The 24625-nt window shown below is 57.6% G+C and overlaps 2 protein-coding genes across 2 annotated transcripts in view; one reads left to right on the top strand and one right to left on the bottom strand.

The window, feature by feature from the left end:
* The window catches only part of UBE2O (ubiquitin conjugating enzyme E2 O), a 57246-nt gene extending 54963 nt beyond the window's left edge, over positions 1 to 2283 (top strand). Inside the window, 1 exon segment of the mRNA XM_030296924.1 lies at positions 30 to 2283. Coding sequence (XP_030152784.1) covers positions 30 to 700 — 671 coding nt within the window. The 3' untranslated portion in view covers positions 701 to 2283.
* Positions 2284 to 3274: 991 nt separating this feature from the next.
* SPHK1 (sphingosine kinase 1) lies at positions 3275 to 9004 on the bottom strand. The gene is made up of 9 exons (XM_030294627.1): positions 8966 to 9004; positions 7816 to 8196; positions 6671 to 6884; positions 6451 to 6528; positions 5593 to 5796; positions 5068 to 5220; positions 4887 to 4981; positions 4690 to 4805; positions 3275 to 4382 (listed from the first exon to the last, which is right to left on the bottom strand). Exons 1-9 carry the CDS (start codon positions 9002 to 9004, stop codon positions 3593 to 3595), a joined length of 2070 nt encoding a protein of 689 aa, XP_030150487.1. The 3' UTR covers positions 3275 to 3592.
* Positions 9005 to 24625: the final 15621 nt, after the last annotated feature.

Raw genomic sequence — 24625 nt, 5'->3', positions numbered from 1 at the left:
TCGCCCCCCACCCCCACCCTCACCCCCAGGTCTAATCCTGGTGAATGAACCGTACTACAACGAGGCGGGCTTCGACAGCGACCGGGGCCTGCAGGAGGGGTATGAGAACAGTCGCTGCTACAACGAGATGGCGCTCATCCGCGTGGTGCAGTCCATGACCCAGTTGGTGCGGCGGCCGCCCGAGGTCTTCGAGCAGGAGATCCGGCAACACTTCAGCACCGGTGGCTGGCGGCTGGTGAACCGCATCGAGTCCTGGCTGGAAACCCACGCCCTGCTGGAGAGGGCCCAGGCGCTGCCCAACGGGATCCCCAAGGACAGCGGCTCCCCGGAGCCACCCGCCGTGGCCGAGCTCTCAGACTACGGCCGAGAGGAAGCTGAGGACGGAGGGCTGTTCCCCGGAGAGGCCTCCCAGGGCTCAGACTCGGAGGGCGGCGCCCAGGGCCTGGCCTCGGCCAGCAGGGACCGCACAGACCAGACTTCGGAGGCAGCGCCCGACGCCCCGGTGCCCCCCAGTGTCAGACCAAAGAAGCGGAGAAAGAGCTACCGGAGCTTCTTGCCCGAGAAGAGCGGCTATCCTGACATCGGCTTCCCTCTCTTCCCACTCTCTAAGGGTTTCATCAAGAGCATCCGGGGTGTCCTGACGCAGTTCCGGGCCGCTCTGCTAGAGGCGGGCATGCCTGAGAGCGCGGAGGACCAGTAGCCGCCAGCCCTTGAGGAAGAAGCGTCACGTGGGGAGAGGCCAGCCGCTGCCCGCTCGCTCCCTCCCCCGGAACCTTCCATCTTCCCGTTTTCTCCTCTGTCCCCAACGCGAAAGCCCCTCGCTGCCCTCTCCCCGAGGTGAGTTTGATGCTGAAGTGCAAGAAGTTTCATGAGATGCTGCCGTTTCTTTTCCGAAGCAATCTTCCAACGGGCCGGTGCCCTGTGGCAAAGAGAATCTGAAACCTGTTGCTGATTTTCCACTTGTCACCCAGGCAGAGCGTCCCGGCACTTGCTCCCTCGCCGTCCCCATCTCAAGGCGGAGGTGGGGTCTTCCTAGGGCCTGGCTCGGGGGCTCCCTCTGCCCCACGAGCCGTGCAGCTCAGCCGCAGGACGAGTGGGTGTGCCTTGCATGAAGTGTGGGTTGCTCCAGCGTTTCCCCCCTCTTCCCTTTCAACCTCTTCGGTGCCCCATAGCATCCCCGTTCCTGGGTCCTCCCGCTGCCACCGCCACCAGATCCTCCCTTGTCTCCCCCCACCCCCCACCCCCTTTCATCCCCAGCTGGGGAGTTGTGGCTGCCGTCACCGACTCCTGGCTCTGCTCTGGACCTTTCACAGGATAACCCTCAGGCTGTTGAACTTGCTCTCTCAGAGAGGTTGGGACCAGGCTGGGTTCAGGGTGACACCCGGGAGAGGTGGTGGTGGCCCTTGCGCATAACATGGAATGAGGACCAGGTTGCTGCTGGAAAAGAAGACAGCTGTAGGTGCCTTGCTCTTGCGTCCCAGGTGGCTGGGGGCTCCGCAGTGCTGGCATGCCGGCCTCACCGCTTGGGCCGAAGCCGGTCTGCTCCCTGCCCCGTCCCGCCCCGGGGCCCTAGGAGGCAGGGCAGCGGCACAGACAAGGCCGGGGCAGGTGCTGGGGCCCCTCCCGCAGACTCTGCCCCTCCCACCATCACATGCTAACCCTGGGAGGTGACACAGAAGGAACCGGCCCGCGCGCGCGCGCGCTCTCTCTCTCTCTCTCTCTCTCTCTCTCTTTCTCGGTTGAGGATGAGGCCTCCTGTTGCTTACAAACTCTGCAGGCTCAATCTGGGGAGAGAGAGGTGGCCGACAGGGGTTCTCCTCCCTCGCAGAGACAGGCCCAGAGGTTTACAAGTTTTCTAAGCTTTTGATAATGTGAAGCTCCAGGTTAAGAGGATGCTGTTGAGCACATTGCAGCTATGTAATTTTTGGTGTATGTATGTAATATTTAAGGTTGAAAGAAAATAAATCTCAAAAGCAAAGATATTAACTCTTATTAGAAAAAAAAAGACAAAAAAAAAAAAAGAAGCCAAAGCATGATGCGTCTTGTCCGCCTTCCGCTGGCTCCACGCCTGTGCTGTGCCGTAACCACCCGGCGGGCAGCGGCCGCAGGGAAGGACGGAGCCGGGCCGCGGCATTTGGAGCCCTGAGTCGGTATCTTGTTTGAGAAACATCTAGAGTGGTGGGGCTGTGCTTCCCGGTGCGTTGTTCATGTGGAGATGTGAATGCCTACTGCTTACGATATCTGTATAAAGTGCTGTGTGATTAAACTTTTTTTTTACTTGCATTTTTTTCGTTTGGCTCATTACAATGTACAAAAAAGACAAGGTGGCACCATTAAACCTGCCTCTGCCATTCATCTGGGCTCTGTCGCCTTTCTTCCCCTCTGGGGCACCTCACGCACACCCCCCCAGGGGAAGGCAAGACCGGTTGCCAGGAAGGTTCACGGCAGCGGCACCTTGCACCCACCCGGTCTGCTTCCGCGCCTTCTGCGCGTCCGGTCCTAGGACTCACGGGCGTCCGGGGGCCGGGAGCCCGGGATCTAGTTCAGCGGGTCAGTGCTGTTGTTCGCGGGCAGGGCTCGAGTCCCGTTCTTCAAGGGCCAGTGTTGGGCAATGTCTGCCAGCAGCGGCTGGGGTCCCAGGGGCCTGTAATTGACCGGCCCGGCCAGGTCAACTCCTTCCAGATGCTGGGGGAGCAGACATCCGACCTGGGCTTTACGCCAAAACGGGGACCAGCTTGGGGGCCTGGTATGTGCCCCTCCTGCTGTTTCCTTTTAACTCCTGCCCATGGGGGGATAGGGGCAGGGTAGGGTAGAGGAGGTGGAGGAGGCTGGGGGAGCCCTAGAGCCCTCACTGGAGGGATAAGACTCCTTTCCAAAGGGAGTAACTACCTCCCATTTTGACTTTGTTGCCAGTTTCCCTAATGCCCCTGAAATCGGAGACATTTTCCCTTTTTGCGGAGACTAACTGGCTGTGTGGCCCCGGGTAAGACACTAGATCTGAGTGCCTGTCTTCCATATGGGGTTAGGCAGTTGGCTGAGCTCCCTGGCTTCTCCCAGGCCAAAGGCGGGATGACCACTGGGGCAGGGCCCTAACCTCCGCAAAAAAAAAAAAAAAAAAGGAAAACCCGGACTAGCCCTGGTCCCGTGCCCACCACCAAAATGGCTATTAGCAGGGGTCAGTACCCTGCTGTGTCCAATCCAGGAGGCACCACTGGGCATCGCTGACGTTAAGTTCTAGACCCCACTCCCTCCCCAACACCTGGAATAACACCAGTAGGCTGGGAGGGTCACTTTATTTGTATTTTGATTCATGGGGTGGGGCTCCCAGGACAAAACGGGACTGGCTCCCACAGGCAGGGGCGGGGGGCAACCGGCTGGGCTCCTGGCCCAGAGCCTCATTCTGGCCTTTGGGGGGCAGAGCCCGGCCTTCCAAAGCGCGTCCTCCGCCTTCCCACCTTCTCCAGGGGTCCGCTTGCTCCTCCTCCCCACCACCACACGAGCTGGGGACAGGCCCTCCGGTCCGGGGGGAAGGGGAGAGGATCCTGAGCTCGGAGTAGACCGAGCAGGCTAAGGCACGACAAGGCCCGTGGAGTCATAAGGGCTTTTCTGGAGGTGATCCCCGCCGAGGCTTCTGGCCGGGTGGGGGCTCCACGCAGCCACTGACCATCCAGATGTAGTCCGCGTGCACCTGGCCCTGCACAGCCTCGCTGACCAACAACTCCCCGTCGGCGGCAAACACACCCTTTCCATCCTTGGGCTCCAGGCGGAAGGCGACCACGGGCGCGTACACCAAGTAGGGACAGGCCTGCTCCAAGTGCCTCCCCTTCTCCATGGCCAGGAAGAGGCGCAGCAGCGTGGCCCGAGACACGCCCGCCCGCACGTAGAACAGGTGCATGGTGCCGGCGGCAGAGCGGCCCATCGGGGCAGCGAACATCTCGCTGCCCAGGTGCGAGTGCAGCAACGCCAGCACCAGCACGAAGTCCTGCTCCGGCACCACCGTCCAGTGCGCGGGCACCGGCTCCTCCAGGGGTACGAGGTGCGCGTCCGTAGGGCCCTGCTGGTCCTGCCGGTCCACTGCAGGGGAGGCGGGCACCCCGGGGACCCCCCTTCCTGCGGGCAGGTAGGCCAGTCGGCCCCGGTACACGCGCAGCGCCGCCAGGCGCAGGAAGGTGCCCAGAGTGAAGCGGAGCTCCCCGAGGCGCCGAAACTTCTCGCTCTCCAGATCCACATCAGCGATGAAGCCCCAAGACAGGCTAAGCACGGAGAAGAGGCGCAGCCCCGAGGCGGTCTGCAGTGACAGGAGGTTCATGGGCTCCAGCAGCCGGCGGCACAGCAGCAGGGTGCAGTTGGTCAAGAGGTCCTCGTTAGTCACCTGCTCATAGCTGCGGGGGAGAGAGGTCGGAGGGAGTGAGGCCGGAGCCCTCGTGCATCCTCCCCTTCCGCTGCCTGGGGACTCGAGGCAGGCCAAGCAACACCGGGTCCCTAGGGAGTTAGTCGGTAGGAATGACAGAGGGAGCAGGTGGAGGCAGCCAGCTGGAGTGACCGAGAGAGGGCCCCAGAACACAGCGTGGAGGCTCCCGAGAAGAGGGAACAGAAGTTACCCCGGGATACGGGGACTTAGAAAAGAAAACCTGGCAGGAGGGTGGCATGGAGGAGAAACTGAGGCCCCCTCGGACCCTGGGCTCTCACCCGGCATAATGGTTCAAAGAAGCTGCCAGTGCGTTGCCGGAGCCAGCTGGGAGGCTACACAGGGGCTTCCGGATGGCAGTCTCCCAGTCGGGCCGCTCCATGAGCCCGTTCACCACCTGTTGGAGCACGGGTGGCCTCAGCCTGGGGAGCACCCCGCCCCCCACCACCCACACCCAGTCTCTTGGGGCGGGCCTCACCTCGTACATCAGCCCGTCTCCAGACATGACCACCAGCGCGTCCCAGCGCCCCAGCTCCAACCCCTGCACCAGCTCCCGAGCGTGGTTCCGACGCTCTGTGGAGAGACGGGGTGGCCCCGAGGGTATGTATGGGGGACAGTGGCTGGGATTGCTCCCTGCCACCCCTCGGGGAGGCACTCACCAGTGAGCATCAGCGTGAAGGAGATGCCGGCCTGGGCCAGCAGGGGCTGCACGTGGCTCCAGAAGAGCTGCAGCGCCTTGCCCTTGCCTCCGCGCGGGTTTAACAGGACCAGCACGCGGCACCGCTCGGGCAGCAGGCTCCCGCCGCCGCCCGCTGTAAAAACAAACCCCAAAAGACCGCGTCCCCAACCGGCCACTAGGGGGCCGCGGATCACAAAAGGGGTACTTGGGGTGGAAACGTGGGGCCTGATGAACTCCCCCCGGTAACTGATCCAACAGATCCCCGCCAGAGGCAGCGGCCTTCCAGGGGGGGAGCTCCAGGAGCGGGAGGGAGCACGGTGCCCTTGCCACCCCGGCTCTTGGCTCAGACCCCGCCAGCTTCTGGCCTCGTCGGGAAAAGTGTTTCGACTGTCCCCCAGCCAGCCCCTTCTTTTTTTGCCCAGCTGACTCTGGCCATTCTTCCTGGCAAGGGCGGAAGGGCCACCCACCCTCAGCCCCTCCCCCACCCCCCCGGGACCCCACAAACCTGGATCCATAACCTCGTCCCGCGGCTCCCGCTGCCAGGGCGTCCCCAGCGCTGTTGGGGGGCTGCCCGCGGCGGCGGCTCCTGCCTTCAGCTCCTTATCGGTGCCGCCCAGGCGGGCGACGCGGTGCGGGCTGAGGGGCTCGCCCTTCCCGCCCGGAGTCGGGGCCGCGGAGGTACCGGCGTCATCCCCTGCGGCTGCGGGATCTGAGGGAGAGGAGACAGCGCTGGCGGAGTCCCGGGCGGCCCCCAGAGATGGGCAGCGCCCAGCTAGATCCTCGGGCCGCGCGCGGGGAGCCGCGCTCTCTGGCATCGCCTAGTCCTCCGAGAGGTCCAGAGAGCCGAGGTCTGGCGCCACCAAGGGCGCTCCCGTCCTAGAACTGAGCCCCCCCACCCCCGCCCCTCCACTCTCAGAGGCGAAAGGTCTCTCTTCCTGGGGACTCTCCTCCCTGGGGGCCTCGGGTTCCGGCCCGACGATGAGGCACAGCCCCGTGGCTCTCTCGGTCGCACCAGCTCCTCACCCCCCGGGGACTGCCAGAGGGACGGGAGTCCAGTTGCGTAAAAATCCCAGAACGTGAGCGGGCATCGCGGGGCGCGAAGTTGGGCGCGAGCGACCGCCGCCCCGAGCCACCCCGGCGGGCCGGGGCCACAACCGCGAGCTGCAGAGCGGCGGGGGTCGCCGCGCGCGCCTCCCGAGGCCCCGCGACGCTGCCCGGACGCGCGCCTTGCCCGTGGGAGCCGCGCCGGGGCCGCGCGAGGGCCGAGCCCGAGCCCCGCGGCCGGCCGTCGCCTCCCTCAGCCGAGCGCCGAGTGGGCGCCCAGGAGCCACGAGCGGCGAGAAGGCAGGGCGGGCGGCCCTACCCAGTCGGTCCGGTTGGCTGGGGAGGCGCCACCTCCGTTCCCTACAGTGGCCTAGGGCGGAACTCGGCTCGTCCCGGGCTCAGCCTCACGTCTGAGCGACGACCGGAGCGCCGGACTAACGCTGACTCCACGGCCTCGCTGCCTCTGGCCTCAAACTTTTAGCTCAACTTCGCCGCCAGGCGCCGCCGCGCTGGGAGGGCGCTGTGCCTCTGCGCCCGGCCTGGCCACACCCCGCGCTCCCCCGCGCTCCCGGGGGTGGAACCGGCGCCTGGCGCGGCCAGGGCCTGCCCGCCCCCGGCCTCCCGCACTGTCGGCCCCCGCGGCTCGGCCCCGCGCTGACGCTTGGCCGGATCTCGGGGCCCGGCCACGCGCCCGCGCGCGCGCGCCCGCTGCTCAGACTGGGCGACCGGCGAGAAGGCGGCGCCGCGGCCCGGCTGGAGTCGGCGAGGCGCAGAGCCCGGGGTCCGGCCACGAGCGGCGGCCGCGAGCTCAGAGTCCCGGACGCGCAAGGGTGAACGCGCAGCGCGGGCCCCGCGCGAACTCGCCGCGCCGCCCGAAGTCCGAGCCGCCCCTGTGGGGCTCCAGGCGCGCGCGGCTCAGCGCTCCGGGCAGACCCTCGGCTGCCCCCGCACGCTGCGACCTGCCGCCCTGGGATCTTCCCCCTTCGTGCGCCCCACCGCAGTCCCCCGGCATTCGAGGCCCAGACCCCACCGGGTACCCCTCCTCTGTGCCGGGGCGTCTCTGCTGCCGCGCCCGTTCTCCCCCGGAGGAGTATTTTTGGCTTCCCGGCGCGGCAGCCCGGTCGCGCAGCCACCGAGCCCACGGCAGTCAGGCGCGCCGTCGGGGGGCGGGGGGGAGGGGACAGGGGACCCGCCGGGGTGGGGGTGGGGTGGGGTGGCTGCTGTCCGGAGGAGGGGGCCTTGTCAAGAACCTTAAAATTTGGATCTTTTTCCCCAGAGGAAACCATCGAGGCTCACCGGGGCGAGAGAAGCCGTCCCGCAGCAGGCGATCCAGGCCCACGCCCCTCACCCTCCGTGAGGTGTGAATAAGGTCTAGGGGTCCCCGTCGGGATTGGAGAGCCAAACCGCGGCGGAGTGTCCCCCGCCGCCTCCCCTGGCTCAGTGGGAAAATGCAAGCGCGCCGGGGGAACCTTCACTTCGACGGAGGCAGAGCGGGGAGCGCGTGTCAGTGCGTGCGTGAGAGATATACATACATATCAGGAGAAAGTGTCTGACCTGAACGTGTCCGCGACCAACTCGAGTTGAGTCCCCGGGGGGGGGTTATCTGCGGAGACCCGGAGGAGGAAGGGGTCAAAGCCGACTAGGCGCCCTGACCAGGTGAGGCCAGAGTTAGGAAGGGCCTAACGTTAGCCTGTAGCGGGCGGAGGTGGTCCGGGCCCAGGCTGCTGCGGGCTCGCGCGCCCGCACCCGCAGCCACGCGGCCCACGCACACCTGGCACTTGTCAACGCCCCCGAAAGTCGCAACTCGGGCACGCCTCCGCGGGGTCTCTTCCGGGGAACGCAGGCAGCGGGTCCCGGTTTCCCGGCACCCGGGGGGGCGGAGCCCGCGGTCGCGGGCTAGGAGGGAGGCGCGGGCCCGGGGACCCGCGGCTCGGCGCGCGTCGCAGCGGTGCGCGCTTCCGCCTTGCGCGGCCCCCGGGCGGCCCTGGCTGGGTCCCGAGCGTCCCGAGCGCGTTCCGAGAAAGTGACTCAGCGATGCGCTCGAGGGTCGAGAAACTCCGTAAAACTAAGAACGTGGGGAGGGAGCCGGAGCGCCATCACCCTCTCGCAGCGCCGCGGCCGCGGTCTGGTCTTGAACCTCCGGGCCCGCCACCCCCACTCCGCAGGAAACCGGCACGGGAAGGGCAGCGCTGCAGCCGCAGTGCCGCGGTCACGCGACGCGGGGACGCGAGCGGCGGCGGAGGAGGCGGCTCAGTGCGGGAGCCTGAGGACCTGATCCAGCCCACCCGCCCCTCCCCCCTGCTCCCCTCCTCCCCTTCCCGCCCTTCCGTCCCCTCTCTTCCCCTCCGGCGCAGGCTAGGGTCTAAGTCTGGATTAGGCGCTTTCGAAAAAGCGGGACGCGCTTTTTTCCCCCTGAGATCTCGGCCTTGGAGGGAGGTGGCTACGGAGAAGGCCAGGCCAGCCTCCCCCTTCCCCCATCAGGCCTGAAGAGCTGCTGCTTTAAACCTTGGAGTCTGGTGGGAAACTGAGGCACAGGGAAGGGAAGAGGTGGCTGTGCATGAGTCCATGGTGAGAGAGCTCGCCTGCTACAGGGTCCCGCGCTTCCTCCAGGCGCCCCAGGCTGGAGCCCCGCCGGAGTCGCAGGGAGTCGGGTGGAGGCGGGGTTGACCAGAAACCTTGCGGGCGAGGGGAGGCGGGGCAGCCTTTTGGGCTCTTTATCCGGCCTCCGGGGGCCCAGTGGGAGGGAGGTGAAGGGCAAAGCCCTCTGGCCCGGGTTCCAGTCTGCACAATGGCTCCTCTGTCCTCCCTGGCGCCTCTTCTCCTGCCCCCCTCACCTCCACGGCCTCCGCTGTAACCCCCCTCCTTCTTGTCATTCACCTCCCGGCTCCCAGGCCGCCTCTCCCCAGCCTCTCTCTAAAGAACCTTATCTGATGCAGAAACTCACCCATCAGCAGCCCTGGCCCAAGAGACGGGATTGGGCAAGAACAAGATGCTTGTGGCCCTTTGACAATTGGGGGCACCCAAACCCCGAGGGGTGAAGGGTCTTGCCCAAGCTGTCAAGCCAATTCCCAACAGAGCGGAGAAGTAAATCAAGGAGTCCTGCCTCCCAGCCCGGAAGACAGGCCTCTTGCTGATAAAGTTTGAGTATCCTATCGATTGACCCGGTAGGTGGCCTGCCCCAATGAGAAAGAAAACGTCTTGAAGCCCTCTCCAGGCTTCCTCCCCCAAGCCTAGTCCTAGCAACCAGCCCCTGTGCCCAGCAAGGCCCACCAGGCTTGATCTGACCGGATTGCCACTGGGTAGCTCGGCTTGAAGGCAATACCTGTCTCACAGGTCAAAGAGACTGCCTTTCCATCTCTCCCAGCACCTCTTCCTCCCCCAGGCAGCCTCCCCAGGGAGACACTCCTGAGAGCCTCTCTTCTGCTTCAGAGAAAGAAAGCAGGCATTCACTGGGCCCAGCTCCAGCTCTCAGGAAACGTGGGGCCAAGGCCACCAGATGGCACATGACTTGCTTTTATTAGGATAGGATCCCCACCATCCCTCTGTTCCCGGAAGCAATCCTCCCTGGGAGATTGCAGCTCCCAAGTTGAATTGCAGAGCCTCGAGGCCTCCCTTGACCTTGAGTCCTTTCGGCCTGGGAGGCTGCGAGGGCAGGGAAGGGGAGGTGTCCAACTCTACAAACTCCCCTTAAGACTTGTGTTCAGGACGGTCCCAGATGTGGCTTTCCGTTCTGAGAGTTTCCTAGATGCTCGTGACCGTGCCGGGTGTTGTGGGTCGTGGGGTGTGCCGCCTGTGGAGATCCGGGAGGGCGGACTGGTCACACGGGATTCTTGGCTGCTCGCAGGGAGTGTTCAGAGTTTCTGTTTCTGCCGTGGTTGGGATCAGCTTAGCTCTATCCTTCGGGCAGCCTCCTTGTCCTCGTGGGTTTCCTTGCTAAGGCTGGGGACACCTGTCTCCTCTAGGGTCTGCCTTCCACCCTCTCCTGCTGGCCGGCTGATTCTAGCTCCCTGACAGGGTGATTAGCTTCTGGAACGCCCTCAGTGTGGAGGCCTGCAGGCCACGCCCACTCCACTCCTTTCGAATGTCTGCCCAACATCTGAAGACAATTCTAGTTTCCTGGGGTCGTTGTCACAAAGTACCACAAACTGGGTGACTTCCCAGAAATCTACTGTTTCACCGACCCAGAGGTCCCGAGTCTGAGACCAGTATGTTGAGGTGGGAGGGTGCGGGGGGGGGGGGGGTGGACAGAGGATCCAAAGTGGGCTGTGCTCTGACAGCATTGAACCGGAGGTGGGGCTCAAACTCACAGACTGTGAGATCATGATCTGAGTCAGAGTCTGACGCATAACCCACTGAGCCACCCAGGCGCCCCTGGATTTGTTCTTTGGGGTCTGTATTCTGTTCTGTGGGCTTGTTCTTTTTCAAATGCAAATTACTGTGGGAGGGAAAAACCAATGAGTTATTAGGACACTAGTGTGAATTAACGTATCACTTTTTTTTTTTTTTTAATTTTTTTTTCAACGTTTATTTATTTTTGGGACAGAGAGAGACAGAGCATGAACGGGGGAGGGGCAGAGAGAGAGGGAGACACAGAATCGGAAACAGGCTCCAGGCTCTGAGCCATCAGCCCAGAGTCCGACGCGGGGCTCAAACTCGTGGACCGCGAGATCGTGACCTGGCTGAAGTCGGACGCTTAACCGACTGCGCCACCCAGGCGCCCCTAACGTATCACTTTTTTAGCGTATCACATTTTCAATCAAAACAATGTACAAATACTATGGGCGCCTGGGTGGCTCCGTAGGTTGCGTGTCCGACTTCAGCTCAGGTCACGATCTCAGGGTTTGTGAGTTTCAAGCTCCACCTCGGGCTCTCTGCCGTCAGCACAGAGCCGGTTTCGGATCCTCTCTCTCTCTGCCCCTCTCTCGCTCACACTCTCTCTCTCAAAGATAAATAAACACTTTTTAAAAAATGTACAGATAGGGGCGCCTGGGTGGCTCAGTCAGTTAAGAGTCTGACCGGCTTAGGTCATGATCTCACGGTTCGTGGGTTCGAGCCCTGCATTGGGCTCTGTGCTGGCAGCTCAGAGCCTGAAGCCTGCTTTGGATTCTGTGTCTTCTTCTCTCTCTGCCCCTCCCCCACTTGTGCTCTGTCTCTCTCTGTCTCAAAAATAAATAAATGTAAAAAAAATAATAAATAAAATAAATAAAAATAAAAATGTACAGATACTAGGAGCGCCTGGGTGGCTCAGTCGGTTAACCATCTGACTCTTGGTTTCGGCTCAGGTCATGACCTCACAGTTTTGTGAGTTCAAGCCCCACATTGGGCTCTGTGCTGATAGCCTGGAGACTGGGATTGTCTCTCTCCCTCACTCTCTGCCCCTCCCCACCACCCACACCCCCCCCCCCCCACTGCGCTGTCTCTGTCTCTCTCAAGATAAATAAACTTAAAAAACATTATTTTCCTCAATGGACAAATACTAGGTGTCCTGAAAAAGGGAGATAATGTGCGTCCACGTGCGTGTTGGAGGAAAGTGGGCGTCTGGAAACCGGAACCACCCTTCTCCCGGCGTTGTCAGGGTGCGATCCGTTGGGAGGGGTTGTTGATGCCTGCCACACTTCCTTGCACGCCCAGGCTTGCACACTGCTCCCTCGACTTTCAGATCTTACTTTACACCTTGACTTATGGCGTCTCTGACTTCCTAAGAAGATGGGTTTGTTTCCCCGGCCCTTGGAAGAACAAAGCTGAGTTTTGTGTCAGCGTATTAGGTTCCTGTTGCTGCCCAGATTTACTGTCTTCCAGCTCCAGAGGTCAGAAGTTTCAAATGGGTCAGCGAGGCTGCCCTGCCTCGCCTGCTCCAGCTTCTGGAGGCCATGTGCATTGCTCTGCTCAGACCCTCTCTTCCTTCCGAAGCCAGTCGCACAGGACTTCAGGTCTTCGTCTGACCTTTACTTCTATTGTCACGTCTCTGACCTTCCTACCTCCTTCTTCCTCAAAGGAACCCGGCGATTACATCGGCCCCACCCCTATATATAACCCAGGATAGTCTCACCATTCAAGGGCCTTAATTTAAGGCTTCCTAAGCTTCTTCCAAAGCCCTTTTGCCATATAAGGTAACATATTCGCCCGCGCCCCGGATTATGACCTGGACATTTGGGGGGCAGTTATCCTGCCAACCACGGAGGAGTTAGGGAAAGTCTGGGAACTGCGTCTTGGCTGAAGAACTTTCCGACACCCGTCCCCAGCACCCCCAAGTGAACACACACCAGGAGGTTGTTTTCCCCCAAATAAGTGTCTATCGTGTGGGGGTGAAAACACTTTTGCTGGTCTCCACACGTGATTCTGTCAACTTCCCTGCAAAGAATACCGGTTTCCAATTTTGAAAATTACCCCAGAGAAAAATTGGCATCCTGGCTACACACAGTAATTCCGGCATTCCAAAACCCCAACTTTTCACCTGATGAAGGGACGGGAAACAGAACAGCCCATCCCTTTTCGGCCTGGCAGAGTTCTCCACTCGGCTTTGCCGGAAGGGTTCGCCATGGGCCCCCTGGGTACCAAAAGGAAGCGTGTGGTCCTCTCGGCCCCTATCATGTGATCTAACAGCCCTGCTGCCTCTGCCCCTCTGTGTGCCTCTGCCACACAGAAAATCGTGGCTAGGAACATTCCAGAGGCTCTGGCTGACATCAGCTCCGGTTTGGGCCCAAAGCAGCCTCTGGTCTGCTCGCCAGTGGCCAACCCCACATCCTGGATGCTTGCCATGATTGTCCCTTCCTGAGGCTGCAGCCAGCCCTCCACCCCACCCAACTGTGCCTACTTGTTCATTTATACTGGTTCGGAGACCGGGGCAACTGGTAGGAGCCTTGATCCAAGGGAAGGAAAGCCACGTCAGGCCGCCCGCGGCAGTTCCCCAAAGGGAAACTTCTGGGAGTCAGGAAGAGAGGCCTGGCGCTCTGAAATTGGGGAGCAGGGCAGCAGGACAGGCAGGATCCAAGCCAAGGGGATGGGTGTGTACACAATTTTCCGGGGGCTTGATGTTGTGCAATGTTTTCCACTCTCACCTCTTTCAAAAGCTAAGATGCATCCTTGGGACGTTCCCAAAGCAAACAGAGTGGGCCGGACCCGGCCGAGGTGGGCGGTGCATTGGCACCAGCGGTCCGGTGCCTTCCCTCCAACCTAACGTGAACCCTGCCTGCCTGCTGCCGGGGAGGTGAAGTCCCTTGTCACCGGGACCCAGACAAGCTTGCCCTGCCTCTGGGAACGCCCGCTCCCGGCACCCCACTGACCCCTGGTGGCCACCTGGGACATGCGTCCTTCTTCTTCATCCGAACCCTGCGGCTGCTCAGGCTTCCTCTCCCTAGATGCCATCTGTGGGGGGTGGTAGCTTGGGGGCAAAAGAGGGGCATGGGCGCCCTACTCTGCCCGGCTGCACAAAGACACGGATCCTGGAGCGGGGCTTGCCTACCCCTGATGCTCATTATCCACATCCTGAAAATAGAAATTCCTCTTCCCTGGAGGCTTGCCACTTGAAGGTCAAACCCTTCGATTCTTTCCAGACACAGCCCCGGTAATGTAAGCCATGATTATACAGCATGGGCTGGACAGCTGGGGCCGGGGAGGGGGGCTGGGGGCAAGGGACACTGTAACCTAATTGCACACGTGTTCCCCGAAGCCTTTGGGCATCAAGGGGAGTGATGTGCTGATCCGACAGGAGAGCCCATTTCCAAAAGCAGTTCCTTGTTCTCTGAAGTCCTGGCCGCGGCCACGTGACTAGCATCTTGAGAATGAGTTAAGATGTCATTTCTCCTTCAAGGCACCGTCAGATGATCCTAGCAGCCTTCTCTGAAACTCACTTTCAAAAAGGAAATGGGGAAACAAGTGATTACCTGGCAGAGCTTACAGACTAGTGAAATTGTGTGTGTGTGTGTGTGTTTTAAAGAGAGAACGCGCACATGTGCACACTCAGGGGAATGTGGGGAGAGGGACAGAGAGAGAGAGAGAAAAAAATCTTTTTTTTTAATTTTCAATGTTTGTTTTCAAGAGAGAGAGACAGAATGTGAGCAGGGGAGGGGCAGAGAGAGAGGGAGACAGACAGAATCAGAAGCTGGCTCCAGGCTCTGAGCTGTCAGCACAGAGTCCGACGCGGGGCTCGAACTCACGGAGTGCGGATTCATGACCTGAGCTGAAGTTGGAAGCCCAACCTACTGAGCCACCCAGACGCCCCGAGACAGAAAATTTTAAACAGGCTTCACGCTCAGCTCTGAGCCCGACGCAGGGTTCAATCCCACGACCCTGGGATCACGGCCCGAGCTGAAATCAAAGAGTCGGACGTTCAACTGACTGAGCCACCCAGACTCAGCCATTCCTGAATTTGTTTTTTAAAAGCAAAAATTGGGGGGGGGCACCTGGGTGGCCCAGTCAGTTAAGCGTGGGACTTCGGCTCAGGTCACGATCTTACAGTTCATGGGTTCAAGCCCCAAAGAGAACTCTGTGCTGACGGCTCGGAGCCTGGAGCCTGCTTCAGATTCTGCGGCGCTCTCTCTCTCTCTGCCCCTCCCCTGCTCACGCTCTGTTTCTCTCTCTCCCTCCCTCTCTCTCTCTCTCTCAAAAATAAACATTAAAAAAAATTTTTTTAAGCCAAAAACGGAATGGGCCTGGAGAGTGCTCCTGTGTAGTAGGTGGCTGGAGAACACGTCTTTTTCCTTCTCGTCTCCTTCCTAGAACTGCAGTCGTTGTGGTCCTCCCCACGGAAGTCCTCAAGAAATGCTTGCGGACTGACCTCTCCCCACCGCATCCCCCTTGGCAATTGCAGCAGAGAGGCCAGGAGAGAGAGCCACATCTCGGTGCCAGGGGGTGCCAGGGGGCCCAAAAGGGCGCGGTCCCACACCCCACCTCCTCCGGGCGGGGCACAGCAGGCCGACGGGTCCCGGGAGAGCCGGCCAGATGGCTCCGAGGCAGAGTTAAAACGATATCTGAGTCTTCCTGACTCGGATGGCCTAGGAAAATCCATAGCATCAGAACTGGGCATTTGCAAGCAAGCACACAGATCCTACCGTTTTAGGCGGAGTTCCAGGCACCATGTGACAAGTGTCTGTGACTATTCGGTTCTCAGATGGACACCTTTGAGCCCTTGAGGAGGGCAAACACCCAATGTCTGCAAAATATGATTAGCGTGGGACAGGGTCTGCCTCCTTCAGCTCCGGCAGGCACGAGTGATATTCCCAACGGGAGAAGCCCGTTGAATCCTCAGGGGCTGGATCTCTTACTCTGATTTGCGGCCCTTAGCGTTGTGGGAGCCACACTGACCGGGACAAGGCTGAGCGGGAGCTGGGAGCCACAGCAAACCTCAGGACACCGAGGGCCACGTCCCTGCAGTCTCAGGCTCTTCTTTTCTTTTTTTTAAGTTTACTTATTTATTTTGAGACAGACAGAGGGAGTGCAAGCAGGGAAGGGGCGGAGAGAGAGGGCGAGAGAGAATCCCAAGCAGGATCCCCACTGCCAGCACAGAGCCTAACTCGGGGCTCGAACTCCCGAACTGTGAGCTCCTGACCTGAGCCAACATCCGGAGTCAGACACTCAACAGACCGAGACACCCAGGTGCCCCCAGTCGTGGGCGTTTCTGCAGTGCTGAAGACCCTGAGAGAAACATCTGGAAACTGCCATTCTAGACCAAGACCCCCATGTTGAGAGCACTCAGCAAAGCCTAGCAGGTCAACCGTGGAAACGTGGCCCTAACCAAAGTGGGAAAGGAAGCTAGGATTACCCATCAGCCTTTGAGAGAAATAGCTTTTAAAATGAGGTTCCTCGAAACGTTGAACATGTGACCTAACAGTTGCACTCCTGGGTCCACGTGCACCCGCGAGAAACGAAAACGTGTCCGCACAAAACTTCCGCAGCAATGCTCACGGCAGGTCTATTCACAACAACCGAAGGTGGAAACAGCCCAAATGTCCGTCAGTGGACGCATGAATAGACAGAAGCAGCAAATCCGTATCGTGGAGTGGTTATTTGGCCACGAAAAGGAAGCAAGTGCTGACACGTGCCTGAACGTGGCCGAGTCTCCAGGATGTTCCGTGGAAAAAAGCTAGGTGTGAAAAGCCACCTGTTGTGTAGTCGGTTGGGTGTCTGACTTCAGTTCGGGTCATGATCTCACGGTCTGTGGGTTCGAGCCCCGCGTCGGGCTCTGTGCTTGACAGCTCGGGGTGTGGAGCCTGCCTCGGATTCTGTGTCTCCTTCTCTCTCTGTTCCTCCCCCGCTGGCGCTCTGTCTCTCTCTCTCTCAAAAATAAATAAACAGTAAAAGAAATAATAAATAAGAGGCCACCTGTTGTGTGGTTCCATTTGTTTGGAGTGTACAGAATGAGCAAGTCAATCAAGATAAGAAGATTAGTGGCTGGGGTAAGAGGGGCGTGGGAGTCGTTGCTTACTGGACGTGGGTTTTATTTTGGGGGTGACGAAGATGTTTTGGAACGAGACAGAGGCGGTGTTTGCACAATACTGTGAATGCACGAGATGCCACTGAGCTGTCCATTTTGTGTCCTGTGCATTTCACCTCAATTTCTTTTTCCAAATAAGGAACTTGAAGGAAAGGGCAGTGCCTCTCTCAGGATCATTCTTTTGTGATGCACAAAATGTCTATTTCTTTTTTTTTTTTTTTTAATTTTTTTTTCAACGTTTATTTATTTTTCGGACAGAGAGAGACAGAGCATGAACGGGGGAGGGGCAGAGAGAGAGGGAGACACAGAATCGGAAACAGGCTCCAGGCTCTGAGCCATCAGCCCAGAGCCTGACGCGGGGCTCGAACTCACGGGCCGCGAGATCGTGACCTGGCTGAAGTCGGACGCCTAACCGACTGCGCCACCCAGGCGCCCCAATTTCTTTAAAAAAATTTTTTTTTAATGTTTACTTATCTTTGAGAGAGAGAGACAAACAGACAGACAGACAGAGCGTGAGCGGAGGAGAGGCAGGGAGAGAGGGGGACAGAGGATCCGAAACGGGCTCTGAGCTGTCAGCGTAGAGCCCGACATAGGGCTCGATCCCATGAACCCAACCTTGAGATCCTGACCTGAGCCATTACCAAAAGGCGGGGTCCCAACCGACTGAGCCACCCAGGCACCCCGGGCTGAGGATATCCCTAGTAGAAAGCAGAGAGGAGGCCACAGACAATAGCCACGGGATCTGCTGATGGCCCCTTCTAATTCCAGGGTCACTTAGCACCGTAGCTCCCAAAGGAGGCAGCACATTGGAACCCCCTGGAGATCTAGCGCGCAGACAAATTTGGAAGCTGCCGACTTAGCGAATCTTGGGGAGCCTGGATGGCTCAGTTGATTGAGCGTCCGACTCTTTGAGTTCAGCTCAGGTCATGATTTCATGAATCCGTGGGTTCGAGCCCTGCGTCCGCCTCCACGCTGATGGTGTGGAGCCTGCTTGGGATTCTCTCTCTCCCTCTCTCTCTCTCTCTGCGCCCCTCCCCTGCTCAAGTTTCCTTGTGCTCACACACATGTGCTCTCTCTCAAAATAAAGAAACTTAAAAAGAAAGTGGGTGTGTGTGGGGGGATCTGTAGCGTGTTTTCCAAGCAGGTGGCCAAGCTCAAAGAACACACAGATTTCTGTAAATGCCACAGAAAACTTCTTGAAGGGCATCGTGAACTGTCATGGTCCCAGTGACTATTTCATGTTTGGAAATGGACCAGGCGTAGTGGAGAAATGACGCATCTTATCACAATCTCCCTACATCCCCTCAGACACCAGCGTGGGAATGTGGGAAGGGTGACAAAGCTGGCCGCCAGCCAGGCTCCAAGTAAAGGGGACAGGGGGCGCCGCAGCTATTACAGTCAATCCGGCTAGGTGGGATCAAAAAGGAGCATTGGGGAATTTAAAAAGCTAGGTTAAGTCGTGGCGCCTGGGGGGCTCATTCAGTTAATGTCCGACTTCGGCTCGGGTCACGATCTCACAGGTTGTGAGTTCGAACACCGTGTCGGGCTCCGTGCTGACAGCTCGGAGCCTGGAACCTGCTTCGGATTCTGTGTCTACTCTGCCCCTCCCCCGCTCGTGCTCTGTCTGTCTCTCTCTCTCTCCCAAGAATAAGTAAACGTTAAAAAAAAAAAAAAAAAACTTAAAAAAAAGCTCAGTTAAGTCTTATTTCCCTGTTGAATCGTAATACAACTTTCTTAATGTCTAATTAGTATTTAATTACCAGGGGATTCTATTTTCCCTTGTGTGTAAATGAAAGATTACCTTCCCTTTATATGAGGACTTTAAACACTTCACCCTGGTGGCTAAGCCTCAGATGTGAGCCTTGAAGTGTCCAGCCCCCTCCACCGTGCCACGCTGTTCTTTCCAGAATCAGATTTCCAAGCACCTATGTTTCTATCATGACTGGGGACAGCGGTTTGAAATTTATGGAGGAATGGAAAGGAAGAAGAAAGCGTCGGGTGGGGAAGGGAAGTGAGTCGATGAGATGCTCTTACATCAGAGGTTACCTGGCTTCTGAGCTGGGACTATACATAAGCTGGAACTTGGGCTTGTGTTGGTGTTTGACTTACATCTTTCCATCAGCCCCGATATCCCACTTGTGCGAACCGTTCCTGGGCAATTACTAGAAAGACAATTAATTTTTCATCCAAGAAAGGAACATATGTGTCTGAAAGTACTGACTCCCTAGGGAAGTGTTCCGCTTATCTGTGTCTGAGTAATAAATCACCCAAAAACTTAGTGGCTCGAAGCAATCATTTATTGGGTTCACCCTGGGTTGACTAGGCTCAGATGGGTGGTTCTCACTTGGGGACTCATGTGGTTACCGGGTCATTGGGCTAAACGTCTGAGATGGCTCTCTCATGTGGTGACAGTTGTGGCTGGCTGTCATCGAAGAGTTCAGCTGGGGCTGTCAGCCAGAGCAAGTCCCTGTGGTCTCTCCATGTGACATGGCAGCTGGGTTCCAAGAGGGAATGTCCCAAGAGCAATCATTCCAAGAGACCGAGGCAGAACTTACGAGGCTTCTCATGCCCCAGCCTCAGAAGTCCCAGAACATGGGGCTCAATCGGTTAAGCATCCGACTTCAGCTCAGGTCACGATCTCACAGTCTGGGGGTTCGAGCCCCGCGTGGGGCTCTGTGCCGACAGCTCGGAGCCTGGAGCCTGCTTCGGATTCTGTGTCTCCCTCTCTCTCTGCCCCTCCCCTGCTCAAGCAAATCACTAAATCCTGCCCGGATCCCAGGGGGAGGGAATTAGGACCCCGCCCCCTTGGTGTGAGGAGTAGGGTTGGCTTACAGAAAGAGAAGGAACTGATGGCCGCCATCTTTGGAGAGCTGGTAACTTACCTCAGGAAGGAAGAAATGGGGCAACTTTAGAGAATTGCTTTGCCCTTCGGGAAACTGGTTTGCAGCTTACGAATAGACCCCTTCAGGGCCGCCTGACTGGCTCAGTCAGTGGAGCATGGGACTCTTGATCTCGGGGTTGTAAGTTCAAGCCCCACATTGGATATAGAGATTGCTTAAAAATAAAAAATGTGAAGAAGAAGAAGAAGGGGAGACTCCTTCAAATATGGTTTCAGGAACCCTGGTGCCTTGTTGGTCAAGGTCCCGGCTTCCTTGATCTTCGGGCTTTAACTGAAACCAGCTGTCTCTGTGACAACAGTCATCTTTAAACCCCTCTCCCTGCCAGACGCTGCTGATTTCCCACTTCCCTGTTACTCCAAGTGGTTAACGTTTATCAAGCTTTTATTTTGTGTCAGGCAGTGTGCTAACTCGCGCCGAGGAGCCGCGTTCACCGGCAGCCACTTTCACTAAGCAAATGGGTCTTGTTGAAGGTGCACATCAGCAAAAGCTCTTACTCGAATAGCTCCCACCAGCTGCGCCCTGTCAACATCCCCTTTCCCCCCGGGGAAGAAGGCTCCCCATTTAAGGCACCTCAGTCTGCTTTCTGGTCATTTCTGGTTGCTAACACAGCCTGACTCTGCTGTTTAAGATCTGTTCCTTTAAACTTGTCTCGGGGCACCTGGGCGGCTCAGTCGGTCTGAGCGTCCGACTCTTGGTTTCGGCTCAGGTCACGATCTCACGGTTTTGTGGGTTCGAGCCCTGCATCGGGCTCTGTGCTAACAGCACCTAGTCTGCTCGGGATACTCTGTTTCCCTCTCTCTCTGTCCTTTCCCCTGCTCACACTGTCTCTGTCTCAAAAAATAAGTGGAAAAAAAAAAAAACCCAAAACTTATCTCGGATTACCCCCCACCTTTCCCTACGCGGGTCAGGCCTGAGGCCCCAGCATGAGGAAGCAGGGACATGCATGTCTCTGATGCCACTGTGTCCCCTCCTCTGAGCTCTCTTCTATGAGGCTGAGGCCGAGAGGAGAGAAGTGGAAAACCACCCGTGTTCCCTGCGGTGACTGGCCGGCGGCCGTTCTGTGGTCGTCCTCGGGCTCTGGGCCATCACTGCCGATCTAGCTCATGTTCTAGAACAGGATTCCCCATCCTCCGCGCTATTGACATTTGGGGGGCTGGATCGTTCTTGGTCGTGGGGGCCTGGCCTGTGCACAGTGTAGCAATACCCCTGACCTCTGCCCACTGGACGCCAGTAGCTCCTCCCAAGCTTTGCCACCAAAAACGTCTGCAGGCATTGCCAGATGTCCCTCGGGGCAACCAACCTGGTTGAGACCCAGTGCTCTGTAGACTTGCTGTGGACAAGAGGGGGCCCCGCCGGCCGGCCCACGAGAGACTCTCTCCCAAAGGGCTCCCCTGAGTCACATGTTCTTGTACGTCATCATGTGACCATCTACAGAGAAACGCCAACCAGGAAGGCCCTTCCAGCTTTGGGACCTAAGAGTTTTTATTGGGGTTTCGTCGCGTAGGCACTTTGATTCCTTTCCTGACCTTCGTCCGAATGCCACCTCCAGCCCCCTCTCCTTCCGGCAGGTTGAGCTCATATCACGCGGTTTATCATAAACTCTCTGGCGGGATTGGGGAGCCCAGCATGAATAGCAGACATTCCTATCTCTCGGGAAATTCCAAGGATTTAGAGGTGACCTCTCAGGACCTGGGGACGAAGGCCAGCCAAGTTCTTTTTTTTTTTTTTAATCTCTTTTTTTAATGTTTATTTATTTTTTTGAGACAGAGAGAGACAGAGTACAAGCAGGGGAGGGGCAGAGAGGGAGAGAGAGGAGACACAGAATCTGAAGCAGGCTCCAGGCGCTCAGCACAGAGCCCGACGTGGGGTTCGAACTCATGAACCACGAGTTCATGACCCGAGCTGAAGTCGGACGCTTAACCGACCGAGCCACCCAGGCGCCCCCGACCCCCCAGCCAAGTTCTTTATTACACACAGGGTTTATAGGGTCAGCTAGCCCACCAGCTGGAGTCTTCTGAACTTAAAATCTGGGGTGCATTTTCTCCTTGGTAGTGGAGTCTGGTAATACTTGGAGAACAGGAGAGATCCCACTGGGCCCCTCCCTCGACCTTGTCACACACACAGCATCTCGTAACTCTAAGGCAGGTAGTGTTGTGACCACTGGTTTACAGAGGAAGAAACACAGGTGCGCGGGTTGGAGACCGGCCCAGGTGAACCAGTAGAAACCACACCTGAGGGCAGGTGCCTCGGGCCCTAAAGCTGCCCCCTCATGGGTCAGAAGGTGCCCTGCCTCCTGCCCTGACAGGCAGGGATGAGCTGGCCTCACCCCACCGGCTCCCCACACAGCCTCCAAACCACCCGTCTCCCTCCTGCGAAACCGTCCCTGCTCTGACGCTCTGCTGTGGGGGTGAGGGCCTCCCCCTCTTCTCATCTGGGACATCTCGGGTCCTCGCTCACCATCTTCTCGGCTCCCACTGCTTCTGAGAATGCGTAGGACCTTGGGATCCGGGATCTGGGAACTGGACCCCTGCCACAATCTGTCTCTGACCTAGAACATTCTTCACCCTCAGCCCCGACTCTCACAGCTGCTGCTGGACCACACCATTTCTCCAATGCCGAAGTCCAGTGTGCCTATCTGTCCTGTTTCCTCCCACCTACCGCCACACTTTCATTCGGGCCTACCTTTATTTTTTTAAAGATTATTTTTTATCAGAGTATTTTTTTTTAGTGTTTATTTATTTATTTTGCGACACAGAGAGAGTGCACATGCGTGGGGGAGGGGCAGAGAGAGAGAGAGAGAGAGGGGAGAGAGAGGATCCCAAGCAGGCTCCGTGCTCATCAGCGCAGAGCCCAACACGGGGCTCGAACCCATGAACCGTGAGATCGTGATTTGAGCTGAGACCAAGAGTCGGAAGCTTAACCGACTGAGCCGCCCAGGTGCGTCTATTTCTAAAGATTTTTATTTCTTTTGAGTAATCTCTACACCCAAGGTGGGGCTCAAACTCACAACCCTGAGATCAAGGGTTGCATGCTCTATCGACGGAGCCAGCCGAGAGCCCCCAGACCTACCTTCAAATCAACTGCTAAGGGTCCCACTCCTCCTCCAATCCAGTGTCGCCAGGCGCCGAGGTGGGGCCACTCATCCCTGCCGTTACTCTCTCTCCCTTCCCCCAGCGTCTCCTTTCTGCCATTTTTGTCCCGCAATATCCATTTCACCAATTCTCTGTGTTAAGTCTTTGTTAAAATAATGAATGTGGTTCCTTTTCCTGATTGCCTCCTGACTAATAAGTATGTGTAAACACTTTCCAACTCTCTTCACTCAATGACTCATATATGCCAGACCCCGTTTTAACTGCTTGACATGTATTAACAAGCTTAACCATCGCAAAGCCCTTCTAGGTAGCAATTGTTATTATCCCCACTGTAGAGAAGAAAAACAGAGGCAAAGACATAATGATTTTCTCCAGGTCACGCAGCTGATAAGAGTTGCCTCCCAGAGTCTGGTTCCCAAAGACAATGCCCATTCTGTGCACTGGCGGCCTCGCGGAGAGTCCTTGGGGCATTACACACACACACACACACACACACACACTCTCTCTCTCTCTCTCTCTCTCTCTCCCTCTCTCTCTCTCTTTCTCTCTCCCACCCCAATAATGTCCCAGTTTATGAATGGACCGTAGCTACTCTTGGACATTTGTACTGTTTGCAGATTTTAGCTGTTGTAGAGCCCAGATCCTCTTGAACCTGAGATTTGGCATTCTTCAAGCCAGGAACCTTGTGACTTTCTCAGTTATTTGGCCCGTGAGTTGTTATAGCCTGTCTCCTTAATGTTCATCTCCTACCCTCTCAGCCTCTTCTGCCCTTGGCTTCTCTCCCCCCCTCCATGTCTCTCTTTGATCCCATCTTGCCAGTGCCGCTAGAAATCTGGTGATGTGGGCAAGGAATCTTCTCTTGTTTGGCAGGAGCTCCTGCAGAAGCTCTAGAAGGCACTAGAAAGCACCAGATGGTTTCTACTTGAACCAAAGTCTTCGATGATGTATGGGTATTTGTGAGACCCTGTACGTGCCTCCAAAGGCCTCCACCAAGAGCTACTGAAAACCCCATCATAGATAGGTGGCTTCTGTCCTACTGAACACCCTGCACTGAGATTCCATTTCGGGTTTTCCAGCGGCCATCCCAGCAGCCTCGCGCTACCACTGTCCTTGCAGAAGTTGGGAAGGGTCACTCCCTGCGTGCTTGGCTCTGTCTGCTCAATATTCTGCTCTTGCCCCAGCATGGTTTCTGGTGCCCCGTTGCGAGATTCGGCTCAGAGATCCAAGTTGGTATTATTTTTAGAAATAAAGATCATTCCTTCTCAGCTTGCTGAGGCCTGCTCGTGGAACGAAAACAGAGAAAGCCCTCGTATTTTTCCCAAGTTCAAGTTGGAGCGGCGCAAGGTGGAGGCAAAACTCCCGCATCGTTGCCCGAAATGTCCTCTTTGGTTGCAGAGGTGACCTTGCCCGTCCCTCGGGGGAGAAGGCTGAGCAATCCCAGACATACCTCTCTTTGTCTTGTCCAGACCATTCTTGGCCAAGTCTTCCCGTCCAATCTGAACCTGTGCCCCCTTGGTCTACACATTTGTAAGAACAGAGGAGATCACGTTTCTACTGCTCCTGCTGAACCTGCGGCCCATTCAACAGCGGCAGCATTGTTTTTAGACTTGAAAATTGAAATTGGTCTGAATATGGGAAACGTCATTTTGTGCTGACCAGAGCTGTTTTGTTCCTGCAGGAAACGTTCAGCAGACCTGGGACCTAAGGATGAGCCAGGTCTGCCAGAGAAACAAACAAACCAACAAAAATTGAAACTGGTCAAGAGAAGTCTCCCTTCCAACTTCAAAGAGGATATTCTTTTTTTTTTTTTTTTAAATCACGATGCTTTTATTTTTTTTTATTTTTTTTTAACTTTTACTTATTTTTGAGACAGAGAGAGACAGAGCATGAACGGGGGAGGGTCAGAGAGAGGGAGACACAGAATCTGAAACAGGCTCCAGGCTCTGAGATGTCAGCACAGAGCCCGACACTGGGCTCGAACTCACAGATCGCGAGATCATGACCTGAGCTAAAGTCAGCCGCTCAACCAACTGAGCCACCCAGGCGCCCCCAAAGAGGACATTCTTTACA

This window comes from Lynx canadensis, chromosome E1 (assembly GCF_007474595.2).
Source record: "Lynx canadensis isolate LIC74 chromosome E1, mLynCan4.pri.v2, whole genome shotgun sequence".
Lineage (NCBI taxonomy): Eukaryota > Metazoa > Chordata > Mammalia > Carnivora > Felidae > Lynx > Lynx canadensis.
This window is presented reverse-complemented; position numbering and strand designations above follow the sequence as displayed.

Coding starts and splice junctions, on each gene's coding strand:
- SPHK1 (XM_030294627.1), bottom strand. CDS start 9,004: ATGACAAGAAGGAGGGGGGTTACAGCGGAGGCCGTGGAG. Junction 6,529..6,670: donor GGAGCGCGGGGTGTGGCCAG/GCCGGGCGCAGA, acceptor CGTGAGGCTGAG/CCCGGGACGAGCCGAGTTCC. Junction 4,383..4,689: donor TCTTTGAACCATTATGCCGG/GTGAGAGCCCAG, acceptor TCTCCCCCGCAG/CTATGAGCAGGTGACTAACG.